At 34.6% G+C, this 18,689-nt stretch overlaps 2 protein-coding genes across 2 annotated transcripts; both read right to left on the bottom strand.

The window, feature by feature from the left end:
• Positions 1–167: 167 nt before the first annotated feature.
• On the bottom strand, positions 168–4,937 carry LOC138320003 (patched domain-containing protein 3-like). The gene is made up of 3 exons (XM_069263103.1): positions 3,913–4,937; positions 3,083–3,283; positions 168–2,174 (listed from the first exon to the last, which is right to left on the bottom strand). The coding sequence occupies exons 1-3, from the start codon at positions 4,901–4,903 to the stop codon at positions 733–735; spliced, it is 2,634 nt and encodes an 877-aa protein (XP_069119204.1). The 5' UTR covers positions 4,904–4,937; the 3' UTR covers positions 168–732.
• Positions 4,938–8,409: 3,472 nt separating this feature from the next.
• LOC138318123 (patched domain-containing protein 3-like) lies at positions 8,410–15,218 on the bottom strand. Its single transcript, XM_069260240.1, has 4 exons — positions 14,880–15,218; positions 13,568–14,564; positions 11,773–11,973; positions 8,410–10,061 (listed from the first exon to the last, which is right to left on the bottom strand). Exons 1-4 carry the CDS (start codon positions 14,976–14,978, stop codon positions 8,569–8,571), a joined length of 2,790 nt encoding a protein of 929 aa, XP_069116341.1. The 5' UTR covers positions 14,979–15,218; the 3' UTR covers positions 8,410–8,568.
• Positions 15,219–18,689: the final 3,471 nt, after the last annotated feature.

Raw genomic sequence — 18,689 nt, 5'->3', positions numbered from 1 at the left:
TCCTTCGTTTATTTTTTAAATATCATTGTAAAATATCTTGAAGCAGAAATTGATAACCCTATAAGTTTGCCATAAGAACACCGGATACACCCAGTCACACTTCCCCGCTTTGGTGATCCTATCTACTACCAGATGTACAAAGGATGAAGCAGAGGCCTTAAATCTACTACCAGATGTTGCAAAGGCCTTAAATGGCGCAGCCAGATGTTTCAGTGACCATTAATAATGCAATGGTAAAACATGCCATTCATGGAAATAACGGAGCCGAATTTTATGTTTATATATTTTTATCCATTGTATTCACACTCTATCCTTTAGTAGGTTAAACCTGCCTTTGTTATAAAGCTTTTATATTTTTTTAATAATATAGGCAGGTTAAGCGGACTATCTATCCTTCTCCCATACCCTCTTATCATAAAAGCGTTTCAACTGCTCGATTATATAATGAGCTGACTTCAATGCATCGAATTCACACTGATGGGATTTTTTACAGTGGGTATAAAATGGTGGCTGCAAACTGAAGCTGTCAGTGGGTAGGATTGAATTTTTAAAGATTGTGTTTTTTTTCTAAATTTTCATGTATGTGTTACCTTAGAAGTGTTTCGCATTTCGTGCCGTTCTACCATGTGTGTCTTAAAGTTTTTCACTAGAAATAAAAGGAAAATATATGTGGCCATCTTGGTCATCATGGTGTTGCCGTAGAATTGTTGATATGGACATCCGCCCTAATGGTCAAGGGTCATCTACAGCATCTCCCGTTTTGGAACGACTACCGATGTCCTCAATGTCTTCCTTCAGATCTATAGCATGGATTGATATCTGTTTGTCGGTTGAGGTTTGCATAGATATTTCGTCCGGCAAAGGTCCAACTAAGGAAAGCAATACCGGGATGAACAACAACGCATGCGCTAACCCAAATATCATCACGAGAAACATCAGTTTCATGAAACTTTTGAACAAGTATGATGATGTAAATGCGAGACTGGCTATACCGAGTATAGAAGACAATGCAGCGTTTATGATTGGGCCACCAGACCGGTTTATAGCTTGATGAACACGTTCTTCTCTCGTATGACCGTCTACGGTGATATAGGCATGACAAATATGTGCACTGAATTCTACAGAAAACCCGATACTCATTATAATATTTATCATAGTTATTGCATTGAGGGTGAGTTCCCAGTAATACATGAACCCAAGTATACCTGCAGATATTAAAACCATGGTAGCCGTCACACAGGCGAGAAGGAGGGGATGTGGCATGAAAATCAAAGTTACCACAAAAATGGCAGCTATTGCCATACCGACCGTTTGAAATGTTACTTGAAAAGAATAAGCATATTCATCAAAAATGAGGAATGGCCAAGAAGAAAAACAAATGACCGGTAATGGAGAGCTAGTTGCAATGTCACGCATTCTTAACATAAGTTTTCCTTGGCGTTCTGATTCGCGTAAATCATTTGTTATAACATAAAACCTAGAACCGACTATGCTTGTCCCATCACTACTGAAGATAACGTCATTAGCGTGGTCAATTCGTGAAGTCAGGAAAGCTTTTAGACCGGCTATGAATCTTGTTTCACTTACATCATTGTAAAACATTGACGTCTTGTAATCTGTGAGCCAGCTGTAAGTTATTTTAGAGTTTATATCTGGATCTGCTCTCGCGTTCGTCAACATTTCATTGATACTATTTTGCGTTGAAATATCCGAGTACTTTAGCCTTGATGTCACTGTAAACTCGATATCGTATTCAGCTATGAAATGATTTTCAAGTAGGTTAATGTAAGTATATTCGGTTGAGTTTTCAGTTAAGATATAGCTCAGTCGCATTCCTCTTCTAAAATGGACAATTCCGTGAACGGTTAATGCAACATATATGATGAATAGAATTATGATAGCGACTTTTCCACGTGGAGTCCGTGTTATATATTGGAATGGAATCTTGAAGTATGTCTCAAAAGGACTCTCGTTGTCTTTTCTATCCTTCGGAGGATGTCCACTACAACAACGGGTATTGCAATCAGACTTTCCTTCTGCTCGTAACTCCTCGCGGGGTTTTGTAGGGCAGCATGTTACACAATGTCCATATCGAGAAACTCGGCGCTCATTAATCACCATGCATGGTACAAAAAAGGCAAGCTGATTGAGGTAACAGAATATGACTGCTGCTCCTAAAATGAAGATAAAGATGTAAAATATATGAATACATTTTGACAAAGAAATAATTGTATTACACGTGTGTCCTTTATATAATCAAATTTCTATATGAGATTTTTTTTTTTTTTTTTTTTTTTTTTTGCTGCCGCTATGGAAGAAAGAACAGGAAAGTTCTAATCGATCCCCATAGGCGTTTGTTGTGCCGATTGCATTTTGGGAACAATATTGCCAACAGGCGGCTTACTTTGATTTTCACAATTAATGTTTGTATCGTTATCCTAAAGAAAGTACTGAATAGATCTTTCTGAAATTTCACATGAAATGTAACGTCGTTAATATCTATGTCATCTTTACAGACCGATCGAAAACAGTATGACTGTAATCAGACATCTCTCATGTTGGTCAAGTTTGGTACCGCTGTAAAGGACACATTGAATCTATTGATATATCAGATGTAGGCTCCAATTGGTCATTGACATTGAAAACAACATTGTTTTACTAGTTGTCAAATTTGATTTTGACAATTAACGTTATGCAATAAATTATTCCCTATCTTATACACAATAATAACAACCGTTATTGAAACGTCACAAACAAATGGACTCTATTGGATAAGTCGGTAAATAACAGTATGAAATCTCAAATGTATTGTTTTCCAACCGAAACAATATGTTTTAAAACATGTGTTATTAGACAACTTTTGACTATTTCTGCCTGCCCTAAGACAATCTATTTACAAGTTAAGAAAATTACCCAATACTCCGAGACTGATCATACTATCTCCTGTTTTCTATATACTGAAAAGGGGATGTAACTCTATAAATATAGGAATTCTGAAAGACATGCTACAATATCGAATATTACAAGCGTTTGCAAAAGGATAGTTCTTGCATACAAACCACAATTCTTATGAAGACATTACCTGCATTCAAACAGAAACTTCTGATACCGATGATTGGAGCCGTCGCTCCTATGGCGAAGGCCAGGAATTGTGTGACGGATGTTATGGTGATGGAGACCCCACCTGTTCGCATTGTCTCTTTGATCCTATCCTCTATCGAACGTTTTGTCGAGCATTCAGCCAGACAGGACAGCAGAATAAACATATCGCCAAGTCCAATGCCTGGCAAAAACACAAGTATCACGTATGTACTGTTAACACACCTATTTTCGCACAATCACATATTCAAGCAGATCGACTCAATATTAAAATTCGCCAAATCGTAATTGTCGCTAATAGTGAAGATATAACTGCTTCACTACTTTTGAACAAAAGTTGTTTTAATTCTACGAAATGACATTGATTTTTCAGTTTACATCTTAAGTTAGGATATAAATTAAATATCATGGCCTATTGCTAAAAGGATTGGTTGTTATGGTGTTGACATGCATTGGTGTGTAACATACATTGGGTGTCCTAGCATAGCCAATAGTGCGCGTACATTAAATCCATGTCATTTACAGTTACAAGTTTTGCTAAATAATAAGCGTTATGGCTGTAAAAAATTCAATTAAGATTTATTGTTATTGTTTGTTGTTCACAAGTGAATGCTCGGCATATTTGACAGATATCTTAAATAGCGTTTGTCAGCGCGTCATGCCAAAATATCTTTATCATTTCTTATAATTACATTTCGACAGGTAACGTTATATAGACCGGAAATGTAAATATAGAAAAATACATTTCGTAAAAATAAATATAAAATGTTAATTCACTATTCCAATACTGAAATTGGATGACTTGTGACTTACCTATAATCAAAAAGGGAAGCATGCCATTTATAACCACGAATTTGACACCAATAGCACTCACAAGGCCCATCGATGCACAGACCGCAAGAAATGTGGCAATGACACCGGCTCGGCTCAAGTTGTGTCTGTTGGAAACGCAATTTCCTCCGGAAGTCGCGAATCCGGCGTAAATAAGCATCATTCCAATCGTTATGATAAAAAGAGGGATATCCTCAAGGATTGTCCTTTTAAGTTCATCGTCTATTGATTGTGATGTCATGTAAGTTATGTCAAATATATCGGACGAATACGTATCAAGAGCTTCCATATACTTCCGCTCCCAAGCAAAAGACAATGCAGACATTTTGGCTGTATCTTGGCGCAAAAAGAATACCATGTTTATCATTTTAGCAGAATGCAGATAACGTCCCGTGAACTCAACGTCTCCAAATATCCAGCTAAGATAGTCATTATTGAATAATGGGAAGGGGATAGCGTTTAACTCCATGGCTTTTCGGAAAGTTTTACTGAAAACAACATCACCCTGAACAACGCACCTGCCACTTCTCAAAGCACAAAGGTTCGCCAAATTTAGATTTGTAGTATTATCTGTTATGCTTATATTGTACATTATAAAGTTATGAATCTTTTCAATTTCGTCCATATGAGTTTGAGTTAGTATATTAGATCTGACTTTAGGTTTGAATATAATACTAGGATATTGCGCTGTCCGTATTTGACCTTTAGGGAAAAAATTCGAACCAGATGTATTCTCTTTAAAAATGTCCCGTATCACCGTTCGATCCTGCATGGATTGGCTATTTTGTGGTGTAAACGCCATTATGGTGTCTGTTTCAAACTCCAGTCGTAGCAGACCGATCCCGAACAAACCGTTGATGATCACACATACAACTAGTACCTGCCAGGGGTATCTAGATACCAGTACTCCATATTTTGAGAAACGTCTGCCAAGTCTATCCTCACATCTTTTATAGATCGCGGTGAAATTCATTTTATCTTGTAATGCAATTGAGAAAATACAAACCAAGCTTTAGATGGTAACATGCGTTGCGAGTTATACAACACAATATAGCCGCAAGCAAAACAGATATCCCTTTGAAGAATTTAGAATGTCTCAAGAACGATGCACCATAGAAAAGTCACAATCATGCACCACAATATCAGTGTCATTTACTAAACAATATATAAGTGTTGATAGAAACTTTGTGCAGGCATACATATAAAATTACTTGTGGTTAGACCAAACATCGAAGTAATTACGATTAATTGATATAGAATGTGAAATAGAAAGTGAAAACACAGCGCAATATAAATGCGTCTCTTGAATAGTCCATTAGTTAAATGTCTTTGAAATAAGACAGTACAACGAAAATGCCATTAACGAACTCCGGTTTGATCAATAAGATACCCAGTGGGCAGGATAGATATCAGAAATACATCAAATAATGCTTACTTATATCTCATTATTGTCGCTTGAATCTTATTATAGTTTCACAACGACATAGGTTAGTCAAGTGTTGCACAACTACTTTCACAGATGCGGCCATACGGGATCTTAATCGCGAATCAAAATCGATTATAGAAGACATAAATGTAAACAAGACAAAGCCCGACAGTAAATAAGTAAAAAATAAAAGATATTTGGAGTTAATTCATGGTTATTACGTAGTAATGTGCATTCCTCATCAAGGTTCCTATAAGATGTATGTACAAAGTGTATAACGGATATGCATATACGAAGTGATTTAGTTGGTCCCCAGACATTCCTTATAGTCGTGTTTTACTGTTATCAGAAACACGAAGGGATTTATTTGGTTATAAACTTCTTCAACCATCTCTCTTGAATGGGGCGAAAAATTACTCAAAATTCTTTGAAAAATGTTTAATGTTGAGTACACGAAACGTTTTGGCTGTAGTATAATTATGAGTCAGTTGATTGTAGATACTTTTGTCAGATCATTTAAGTCAAGTATTGCATGGATAAAGTAGTCCTATATATGTGGAGAACTTCTTTCACATTACGTTCTCTTCTATGAAGATGAAACTATTACTAAAAATTAAGAAGTAGAACTCCTAACGTTATCTCGAGTACATAAAGTGATATTTGACTCGGGATAATTTTTTTTAATAATGTTGTGTTTTTAAAGGGAGATTTATAACTGGAAAGTTCTTATTATAGGGTAAATCCCAGTCTGATGTCAATGAATGTTGAATGTTTTGCCTCTACCCTTTATTTGTTAACATTTGTCTTGCCGACCATTGTCGCTCTCATTTAGTGTACCTTTCAGCTTTATTGGTGAACTGAACGAGTTACTTTAAAATAATTATAATAACTGTTCATACAATCATCACATTTTGTCAATAATCGTAGTGACTAAACGATTGTGGGCTATGAAATTATAAACCTAAATTTCTACGCATGTCACAATAACAAACTTGCCTCCAAGAATATTACCATATATTGTTAATAAATTGATGGAGTTAATGAGGAAAGCGCACCTATTTGATTTCCCTTGCAAATGTGTTTGCACATTGTTTGACACGGATTTTGTTGCTTTGACGAATTTGTTCGTCTTTGCATTGATTTCACAGAATTTGTTCTACTGATAAAAGTGTTCATTGTGGATTTTCGGCTATTTACTAACTTAAATGTGCTAGGTTCATAATTTGATGACTGTATAACTGTTATAGTAAGGGTAGTTCCCCTTTGTCCATTGAGTCTAGTATAATGTTAAGTTCCCATTGGTGAACCTCAAATACCGGGTAAGTCATAAAATTTTAATGAAAATACAACATAGTGATGTGGTCCGAAGTGGAGCGAGCCGCCATATTTGATTTTCAATCAAAGAATGTTTGTGTGAGATATTGATGGTATGGCCGCTAATAACAAATTTTGAAATCATCCATGAGCTGCTGAATTATGTCATGGATGTATCGGTCTACGATCGCGATATAGATCCGAAAACTATATACTTTATAACCACAACTATCATTCCCTTGTACGGATGATAGACAAGTGTCGATGGTTTGTATAGTGTGTATTTTGAATGGAAAGACAGAGGCTAAAGCTGATGATAAAGTTTCAGATGATGCTTTCTCTGGAATTATGTTATGCATAACACATAACTAAAATACCTATTCTGTTTAAGATGTACTCGATATTTGATATTCAACACACAACTAACATACCTATACTGTTTAAGATGTACTCGATATTTGATATTCAACACATAACTAACATACCTATTCTGTTTAAGATGTACTCGATATTTGATATTCAACACATAACTAACATACCTATACTGTTTAAGATGTACTCGATATTTGATATTCAACACATAACTAACATACCTATTCTGTTTAAGATGTACTCGATATTTGATATTCAACACATAACACATAACTAACATACCTATTCTGTTTAAGATGTACTCGATATTTGATATTCAACACATAACTAACATACCTATTCTGTTTAAGATGTACTCGATATTTGATATACAACACATAACTAACATACCTATTCTGTTAAAGATGTACTCGATATTTGATATTCAACACATAACTAACATACGTATTCTGTTTAAGATGTACTCGATATTTGACATTCAACACATAACTAACATACCTATTCTGTTTAAGATGTACTCGATATTTGATATACAACACATAACTAACATACCTATTCTGTTAAAGATGTACTCGATATTTGATATTCAACACATAACTAACATACCTATTCTGTTTAAGATGTACTCGATATTTGACATTCAACACATAACACATAACTAACATACCTATTCTGTTTAAGATGTAATCGATATTTTATATTAAACACATAACACATAACTGACATACCTATTCTGTTAAAGATGTACTGGATATTTGATATTCAACAATCTAATGGGCCGGTTCCGCAATCTATTCTATTAGAGTTATCTTACCTTTCTGCGAAGCCCCAACATTTCCGGATAGTACCGGTATAAAACCAGTACCGGTATTTGGATTTTCGATAATAAAACTGTATATATTTGGTTCTCCAATGCAGATACGTAGTATATGATTTTCTTCGTGCAAATAATAATTTGGTGGATTTGGAGGCCAAAAAGCGCCCAAACCATACATAATCCTTAACACAATATAAATAAAAAATACACATTAAATATAAATATTCTGTTATATAATGATACAGCGTTTAACATGCCCCATATTCTGTTAGCACAATCCAGTCTTCGTTTTCAATCGTTTCGATATAAAAGATGTTTACATATTTAAAAGAGAAATAAAATGCTAATTGCTCTGTTTTCTTCTTCATTTGTTGCAACTTAAAAAAATATTGCCATACATTTCTTTTCAAAAAGATAAAAAAAAATTATATACATATTGTCCGACCTATCCAGGAAGAATGTCCTTATTTGGCGCTGCACTTTATCCGCAACATCTATTCCGAACAGGAATTACATAATCATGACAACAAAAGCAATTAAATTCGTTTATTGTTTTATTACAATAAATATCCATCAGACAGTAATTTAATTTAATGATAATTAAAATACATGTAAAGTCTAATAATTTTATTCAATAATGTAGAATTATGGTATATGATCTATGTTATATAATCTATTGGAAAAACAAAACAAAACCCTAGACTGACAGTTATAAAGATGTAATCGTGGTACCGTTGGCGGGGACATCCAGCTTAAGTGTCAATGACACATTATCTACTTCTTCTTCCTTTCTATAACAATTACCGTTGATTTCAATGTCTGCCTTCAGATCTATGGCATGGATATAAATCTTACTGTCGATTGGTGTTGTGGCCGGTTTTTCATCCATCAAAGGCCCTATCAATGACAACAATAGCGGAAGAAACAACAACGCATGCGCTAGCCCAAATACCATCACGAGAAACATTAGTTTCACGAAACTATTGAACACGTATGATGTTGTGAATGCGAGGCTGACTATACCGATGATAGAAGACATAGCGGCATTTATGATTGGACCTCCAGACCGGTTTATAGCTCGATGAACACGTTCTTCTCTCGTATGGCCGTCTACGGTGATATAGGCATGACATATGTGTGCACTGAAGTCTACAGAAAACCCGATACTCATTATAATATTTATCATAGTTATTGCATTGAGGGTGAGTTCCCAGTAATACATGAACCCAAGTATACCCGCGGATATTAAAACCATGGTAGCCGTCACACACGCGAGAAGGAGGGGATGTGGCATGAAAATCAAAGTTACCACAAACATGGCAGCTATTGCCATACCAATTGTTGTAAAGGTTATTTGAAAAGAATAAGCGTACTCGTCAAAAAATACAAACGGCCAAGAAAAACAAACGACTGGCAATGGCGAATTCTCCGCTACGTCTCGCATACGTACCATGATATCCCCTTGGTCTTTTGATTCAGGTATATCTTTCGTTAAAATATAGAACCTAGCACCGACTATGCTTGTCCCATCACTGCTGAAGACTACGTCATTAGCGTGATCGATTCGTAAAATCAGGAAAGCTTTTAGACCGGCTATGAACCTTGTTTCACTTGCATCATTGTAAAACAGTGACTTTTTATAATCTGTCAGCCAACTATACGTTATATCTGTATTGACATCACGGTCGGCTCTCGCGTTTGATAACATTTCGTTTATACGATTTTGCGTAGAAACATCAGAGTAATTCATCGCTGTGGTGATTATAAACCCGACTGCATATTCAGCGGTGAAATAGTTCTCAAACAGCTCATAGTATGTGTGCGGAATTGAATCTTCTTTTACCAGGTAGCTGAGTCGCAGACCTCTTTCAAAATGCATTAATCCGTAAATGGTAGCAGAGAGGTAAATAATGAAAAGTAACAGTATTACGACTTTTCCTTTGGGATTTCGAACCATATGTTGGAATGGAATCTTGAAATACGTTTCCAAAGGACTTTCGTTGTCTTTTTTATTCTTTGGAGGCTGTCCACTACAACAAATAGTATTGCAATAGGATTTTCCTTCTACTCGTAACTCTTCGGCAGTTTTCACAGGACGACATGTTACACAGTGGTTATTTCGGGACACTCGGCGTTCATTGATCACCATGCATGGTACAAAGAAGGTAAGCTGATTGAGGTAGCATAATATTACTGTAACTCCTAAAATGAATAGAAATAATATATACATAAAAGTATGTATCATCTTCAACTGTACCAAAAGCTGAAAGTTTTGACAGATGGTTACATGTGTATACAAAGCAGTGTTGACAAATGGGTAATTAAATCATATAATAGCCTATAAGTACACTTTGAATATTTCTCAGTTTTGTTATTTTTAAAATACCTACTTCCAGAAGTTCATGGTAGAAGGAGCTACATGTCTATATACATATATTGCTGACAAAGCGACCTGATTATACCAGAAAACATCTGATAGCAGCTGTGTATACCGGAAAATATCTGCTATCAGACGTAACCTGTGTATACCGGAAAACATATGACAGTAGACGTAACCTATGTATACTGGAAAATATCTGATAGCAGACGTAACCTGTGTATACCGGAAAACATCTGATAGCAGACGTAACCTGTGTATACCGGACAACATCTGATAGCAGACGTAACCTGTGTATACTGAAAAAATCTGACAGTATACGTAACCTGTGTATAGTGGAAAACATATGACAGTAGACGTAACCTGTGTATACTGGAAAACATATGACAGTAGACGTAACCTATGTATACTGGAAAATATCTGATAGCAGACGTAACCTGTGTATACCGGAAAATATCTGATAGCAGACGTAACCTGTGTATACCGGAGAACATGTGACAGTAGACGTAACCTGTGTATACTGGAAAACATCTGACAGTAGACGTAACCTGTGTATACCGGAAACCATCTGATAGCAGACGTAACCTGTGTATACCAGAAAACATTTGATAGTAGACGTAACCTGTGTAAACCGGAAAACATCTGATAGCAGACGTAACCTGCGTATACCGGAAAACATATGACAGTAGACGTAACCTGTGTATACCGGAATAATGTGACAGTAGACGTAACCTGAGTATACTGGAAAACATCTGATAGCAGACGTAACCTGTGCATACCGGAGAGCATCTGATAGCAGACGTAACCTGTGTATACCGGAACACATCTGATAGCAGACGTAACCTGTGTATACTGGAAAACATCTGGCAGCAGACGTAACCTGTGTATACCGGAAAAAAAATCTGATAGCAGACGTAACCTGTGTATACCGGAAACCATCTGCCTGTGTATACCGGACACCATCTGATAGCAGACGTAACCTGTGTATACCGGAAAACATCTGATAGTATATGTAACCTGTGTATATTGAAAAACATCTGACAGTAGACGTAACCTGTGTATACCGGAAAACATCTGATAGCAGACGTAACCTGTGTTTACCGGAAAACATCAGATAGCAGACGTAACATGAGTATACCGGAAAACATGTAACAGTAGACATAACCTGTGTATACTGGAAAACATCTGACAGTTGACGTAACCTGTGTATACTGGAAAACGTCTGATAGCAGACGTAACCTGTGTATACCGGAAACCATCTGATAGCAGACGTAACCTGTGTATACCGGAAAACATCTGATAGCAGACGTAACCTGTGTATACCAGAAAACATCTGATAGCAGACGTAACCTGTGTAAACCGGACACCATCTGATAGCAGGCGTAACCTGTGTATACCGGAAAACATCTGATAGCAGACGTAACCGTTATATACCGGAAAACATATGATAATATACGTAACCTGCGTTTACCGTAAAACATCTGATAGTAGACGTAACCTGCATACATGTGAAGACACTTTTTATGTTTTTGTTACCTGCGTACACACAGAAGTTCTTAATGGCACCGATTGGGACTGTCACTCCTATGGCGAACGCGAGGAAATCTGTGACGGATGTTATGGTGATGGAGACCCCACCTGTTCGCATTGTCTCTTTGATCCTATCCTCTATAGAACGTTTTGTCGAGCAGTCAGCCAGACAGGACAGCAGAATAAACATATCGTCAAGTCCAATGCCTGGCATAAAGACAAATGTCACCTATATACACTGTTAACATACCTGTTTAGCTCATTCGCACCTTCGAGCAGATTGACTCAATATTGAAGTTCGCAAAATCGTAACATTCGCTATATATTATCACAGTGAAAATACAATGTTTAACCGCCACTGAAAACCTTGATATTAATAATAGAAATTGATTGATTTTGATGACGTTGCTTCAATAGCAATCGTTGGTTTATAGTTTAGGTCAAGATATAAAATCAATACCATATCGTTAAAACAATTAAATAACTCCAATGTAGAAAAAACCTATTTAAATAAGTCCAATATAGAAAAAAAAAACAATTAAATAACTCCAATGTAGAAAAAAAAATTAAATAACTCCAATGTAGAAAAAAAAACCAATTAAATAAATCCAATGTAGAAAAAAAAGCAATTAAAAAACTCCAATGTTGAAAAAACTTCAATGTAGAAAAAACAATTAAATAACTCCAATATAGAAAAAAAAAACAATTCAAAAATTCCAATGTAGAAAAAAAAACAATTAAATAACTCCAATGTAGAAAAAACAATTAAATAACTCCGATGTAGAAAAAACAAAACAATTAAATAACCCCAATGTAGAAAAAAAAACAATTAAATAACTCCAATGTATAAAAAAAAAAATTAAATAACTCCAATGCATAAAAAACAATTAAATAACTCCGATGTAGAAAAAACAAAACAGTTAAATAACCCCAATGTAGAAAAAAAAACAATTAAATAACTTCAATGTAGAAAGAAATATATAATTCAATATGTAATCCAAACCTCCTAAGTAAATAGATAAAACTATCAGTGTATACCGAGGTACATGCTGGGTTACAATGATGACCTAGGGACTATATAGGTCAGAGACACGTGGTCTGCACTATGAAGACAATAAACTATCTGAATCATAGACTTTATCGTCCAATGTTTAAGATGAGTTCAAACGAATAAAGTCAACATTATTAAGCTTATAATCTTATCAATTTAAAGAGAGTTTCAAAACACTCTTTGTTCGAATGTATATTTGTCATCATTAACAGTATGTCTTATTTAAGTTTCAATCAACAAATGTTATTCACCGCGAACTTGTTTCATAACAGAAAAAGTGAAAAGCGGTGAGATAGAACTGGATTTAAATCAAATGGTAGTGATCCCTTGAAGTGTTTGGCTGCATATACCTAAATGATATTTTTTTTCATAGTAAAATTTATTGTGTTATTGGCCGACTCTTTTTCCATACCTCTATGAAAAATGGTGCAAAAACGAGACGTAATCGTAAAGTCACAATAGAAAAGTTGAAGTTGCATAAATATTTGGAGAAATAATCATGAAATTCGTATTTTATTATGTAGTCTAAAATAAATTATAAATCATCAATGTCACTATTTTTAATTTCAACTTGTTATGAAATAAGTTTTGCAAACAAAATGCTTTTCACACCCATAAAGAATAGTGATATTAATTCCTCAAAAAAATCCTAAGAAATACATACTGCTAAAAATAAACTATTTAACAAAATACAGGTTATTTGCGTTGTCATCTTCCTATCCTATCCGGAGTTGGATAGCAATTACTTACCTATAATCAAGAAGGGGAGTATTCCATTGGTAACCACGAATTTGACACCTATGGCGCTGACAAGGCCTATTGCTCCAACAGCAGATAGAAACGTTGCAATGACGCCTGCTCGGCTCAAATTCTGTCTGTCGGAAACACAATTTCCTCCGGAAGTCGCGAATCCTGCATAAACAAGCATCATTACCATGGAAAGGACAAAAAGTGGAATATCCGCAATGATGACTTTTTCCAACTCATCGTCCACAGATCTTGACGTAGAAAAGGTCATATCCAATATTGAGGAGGGATATGTACCAAGAACTTCATCTAACCTTTTTTCCCAAGCGGACGACAGTTCAGCCATTATGGGCGTGTCCTGGCGGAGATAGAATACCATCCTCATCATTGAGGCGGAATGTAGATATCCATCTGATACCTCGGCATCTCCAAATGTCCAGCTAAGATATTCATAATTGAATAATGGAAACGTGATATTTTTCATATCCATAGCCGTTCGAAAGGCTTCACGAAATATTACATCTCCCTCAACAACACAGTGTCCGCTTCTGAGAGCACAAACGTTTAACAGATTGAGACGTGTACCGTTACTTGTTATGCTTATATTGTACATTATAAAATTATGAATCTTTTCAATTTCATCTGCGAACGTTTGAGTTAGTATATTAGAGCCATTCTTAGACTTAAATATGATATCAGCATAGTGACTCTCCCATGTCAGACTCTTGGTGAAGAAGTTTGAACCGGATTTGTCCTCAGTAAAAATGCTGTCTACTATAGCACGATCCCGCATGGACTGACTAGTTTCTACTGCTAACAGTTTTTCTGGATCTGTTTCAGTCTCCATCAGTAGCATACCGGCTCCCAGTAGGCAGTTGACCGTAATACATGCCACCATTACATGCCAAGGATACCTCGATACCAGCGCTCCATACTTCAAGAAAGGCGCTCCCAGCTGATGTTCCCATCTTTTATAAATGCGGTTAAAATCCATGTTGACCTGTAAGGAAACATGCAAATCGAGATTCATATAATAACAAGAAATTCAACACAAAACTATATTATTATTATTATTTTTTTTTTTTTTTTTTGCATATCTGTTCTAATTTCATGAACATCCAATAACTTTGGGGAGTTCCTTAACTTAAAATTCACCGATGGAAGTAATGCAGTGAAATTAAAATGACATATTAAATAAATCCTTAAGTCATGAAACGTTCATGAACCTGGGCTCTTATAAGATCTCTTTACAATGATACTATTCTCAAAACAAAACCATAATGTTTTTCAAGTAATAAAAAACAGCTTCATTTACCATGTTCGTAAAAATGCTAATCTCAAATCCATATAACGAATCACCGGGTGACAACTTCGATGATGTACATTTGTTGGCGCAGGCTTTATATATACACATAATCTATAATGACCCAAAAGAACATACAGTAGGTATATATATAGAATTGATAGATATGTGAAATTGAACTTTGCCTTCTAAGTCATTACAGATTGATACTATTAAGGAACGTCCATTTGGCCGATGTATATCCCACGGGCAAAAAGCAATTATACAACTATCAACCAACATTTCCTTCGAGCGAACATTTCATTATTTCAATAAAATTGAATTCATTTTAGCTTTTCAATATTGATATAAAGAAACAATACCTATTTTTGTTGTAAAAATAATGCTTACTGATGCCGAATATCTGATACTTATAACTTATGAACTACATTTTTTGGTACTTACCGGTTATTGTGGTATATGTATCTATTTATTGACACTTCTATATATACGCGTTGTAAGATACTGGCGATGTTTCGCGAAAACGAAGTCCGTTTTTAATATTAGTATGCCTCACACAATGTACGTCTTTCAATGCTGGGCACTTTATAAGATGATTTTATCAGAGTGATCATTCTAGTTCAGATTAAGACAAGCAGAGCATATACTTGGCTTGTCATGAAATCTCACATAACAATGTGAACTTTACGGTTCAACTTCAAGTTTTGAAATACATGTAGCTTCTCTCTTGACCTTACTGTCCTCCCGTTTAATGCATAAAATGGAAAACCCAATAGGAGTAAATGGATATTTCAAGGATAAGTTACTAAAAGTACATGACACATGCCTAGCTCGAAGGTATCTAATTTTCATGCGACTGGTGCATGGTATCCTGATTTAACTACACGCGTTTTATAATTAGAGCAAGGACATATATACTGTTACATACATGTATGTACGTCCTTCATTAGAGTGATATGTGACCTTTGCACTAAATGCTTATTTACGAACATACAGTATGATAGCTACTGTAAAACAAGAAGTCCGTGGAAGTGGATGTGTCGCCTGCAATGCAGTTTAAAACATCACAGAAATAGTTATTTACAGTTGAAAAAATTGTTAATAATTAGGTAAAGTTTTAAAGTCCCGTAACTCTTACAAATATTGATGGATTTTGATCAGAATCAAACCCATCTCAGTATATAAAGCAATATATACATAATTTGGTTGAAATCGGATAAGAAATACAAAGGTTATTTATTGAGCGGAAATCAAGAAATTATCTGTTTGGACGATTTTAAAGTCTTATCACTCTTGCGAATATTAACGGATTTTGACCGGTATCAAACGAATTTGAAATCTTATTGATATAAAGGAATATATCAAATTTGGTTGAAATCAGACAATAAATACAAAAGTAATCAAACGTATGCTGCATCATAATATTATGAACAAATGTATGTTGTGATAGTATGACATACAAAATTGATCAATTATCTGTAACATTAATTAGTATCAGTGGCTTTCGTTTTGATACTTTTAGTGAATGAGAGATTCAAAATTAAGCCAGTCAATATGCTTCATTGTGCCCAAGCTATTTTAAGGAAGGAAATTAACCTCTGTACACATTTATAACATATATATAATTTAAATTTCATCAAATGATTAAATTATCAAAGTTTACTGCGACTGTCTTTGGTTTACCTATGACCTTACATTTTGGGTACGACCCGTGGCCATAATAACAGATAAAGCAGAGGATAATAGAGTAGTGTTGTCTCTTGTGACCTCCAATTACCTTCATGGAATTTGAGCAAAAGGACGACGATATATCAATCTCCATTTGCAGGCTCCCATGGTTGTGATCTAGGGGCCAGTCGCATATAGTGTCCTTTCACAAAGGGTTCTCAAACGTCACACAAATACTTTTGATCTATATCTTAACATCAAGCAATTAGTCTTACTAAATGAAATACATTGAATCTCTACTTGATCTCCCATATTTTTATCGAATTCAGTAGAGGGCATTCATTCATTCATTCATTCAATAGTTTAGATAAAAGTAACTCGAAATTTCTAATATAAAGCCTATAGATAACTTTTCATGTATTTAATTTATCATCTTAGATTAATAGATTCCGTATTTAATGTCAATTACTATGCTTTAAATATGCTAATATTATATTTAAGTTTTCCTTAATACAACACATATAAATCAAGTCAATCATTTTTATTCTTTGATGTCATTTTTGGGATTGATTAAAACCTGGTAACTAAGCATGTCTTCTTCCCTGAAGTGATTTCATAAGTTTTCGACTTATGACTAATTTTAGAGATATTTTGTATTTCGTTTGTTTCTTTTCCATGGGATGAAATCATAGTTTATCATTTTGTTCGTTTGTCTCCTTTCATGAGCTTACTTTGTATATAATAATGTTGGTTTTAACGTTTACTTCAAACTCTATTGCGTTCTTGCAATCATCAGCATGAAAGTTAACCGAATCGTCTATACATGTAGAGTCAAAAGCAATGAATATGAGACTCTCTGATAAAACAAGAAACATTGTAATTGTCGTTCTTGGTGTTTGTTCATGATGTCAAAGTCTTATTTTTTTAGATCCGCAGAAATGACAATTAGATTTATCAAAAGTCTACAATATTCTGGCTTTTCCGGCTAAAATTTGTTTTTATTATCAAATTAATCAAACATAAACAAAACATGTAAAATTACAAGTTAATTCATTAAAATGAAAAAATATCACCAATATTATATTAAACACAAAACTAAAGAGAATAATTTACATCACAGTCAGAAATCACAGATAATAGAAGCAGTGTCACACCTGCTCAGCATATTAATTAATTATGATAAACATTCTCAGTAACATTTACTTTCTAAGGCACAGAAAAAAGAAGTCACACTATGCGGTTACGAAATACCAACAAGACATTCGATTTCCTTTATGCACAACACAATCAGAAGTAGAAACCTTATTATAGGTTGTGATATATCTTCGACAAGGGGATAGAATCCAGAACATCCATCCCAGGGGCGAACTTTTTACGTACAATGTGTTCTTTTGGGAGACAAGGAGAAAGGTTGTTTGGAAAGAAACCGTATGATTACTTTTTTTTATTGTGTAGACGTTTTTTTAATCAAGTTCCTAAATGATTATCATTACGTAAGCACAATGTTTGTTGTGGCCATCTGTCAAAGAAATTAATCTGAAAGTAGAATTGAAAGACAGAAGAAATAATGTCATTATATTTTCTATTCTACGTCTTAAACTACTACAAATTTTTCCATAAAGTATTCTTTTATCATTTCTGTCTATTCTTCTTTGATTTTTTTGTTTGATTTCTTCTTTCATCTAAAATATTACATTCTGCTACAATTAACAAAATATTTTCACTTGGAATGCATGCTTAGATGAATGCATCATATAATTTAATGCATTAAAACAATAATTTTATATTTTTCTTTGACAAATACACGTATGCGTTTACTCACAGTTATATCGTCCCTCAAATATACATAATCTATCTATTTGCCATGTATCTGACATACTGTAACACGTGAGAACTAGGTCAATTACTTAAACACTGTTGGTCGAAGTACATCACTCTAGAGGCAATTACATTAAAGATATGGGTTATTAGCGGATATAAGTTTGGATGATTACTTATGAACTCGTCATCGTAACATTTTGCTTACCAAAATTACTAACAATAAAATGAAAGGTGATTTATAATAAATATATTTGTTTTTCATATCAATAATACATGGCAATATGATAATTATGTCAAAATCATATCTCTTTTTTTGGCTCAAATTGGATCTAA

Source organism: Argopecten irradians, chromosome 3 (genome assembly GCF_041381155.1).
Source record: "Argopecten irradians isolate NY chromosome 3, Ai_NY, whole genome shotgun sequence".
NCBI classification, from domain to species: Eukaryota; Metazoa; Mollusca; class Bivalvia; order Pectinida; family Pectinidae; genus Argopecten; species Argopecten irradians.
The sequence above is the reverse complement of the archived record's forward strand: the minus strand, read 5'-3'. Positions and strand labels throughout refer to the sequence as shown.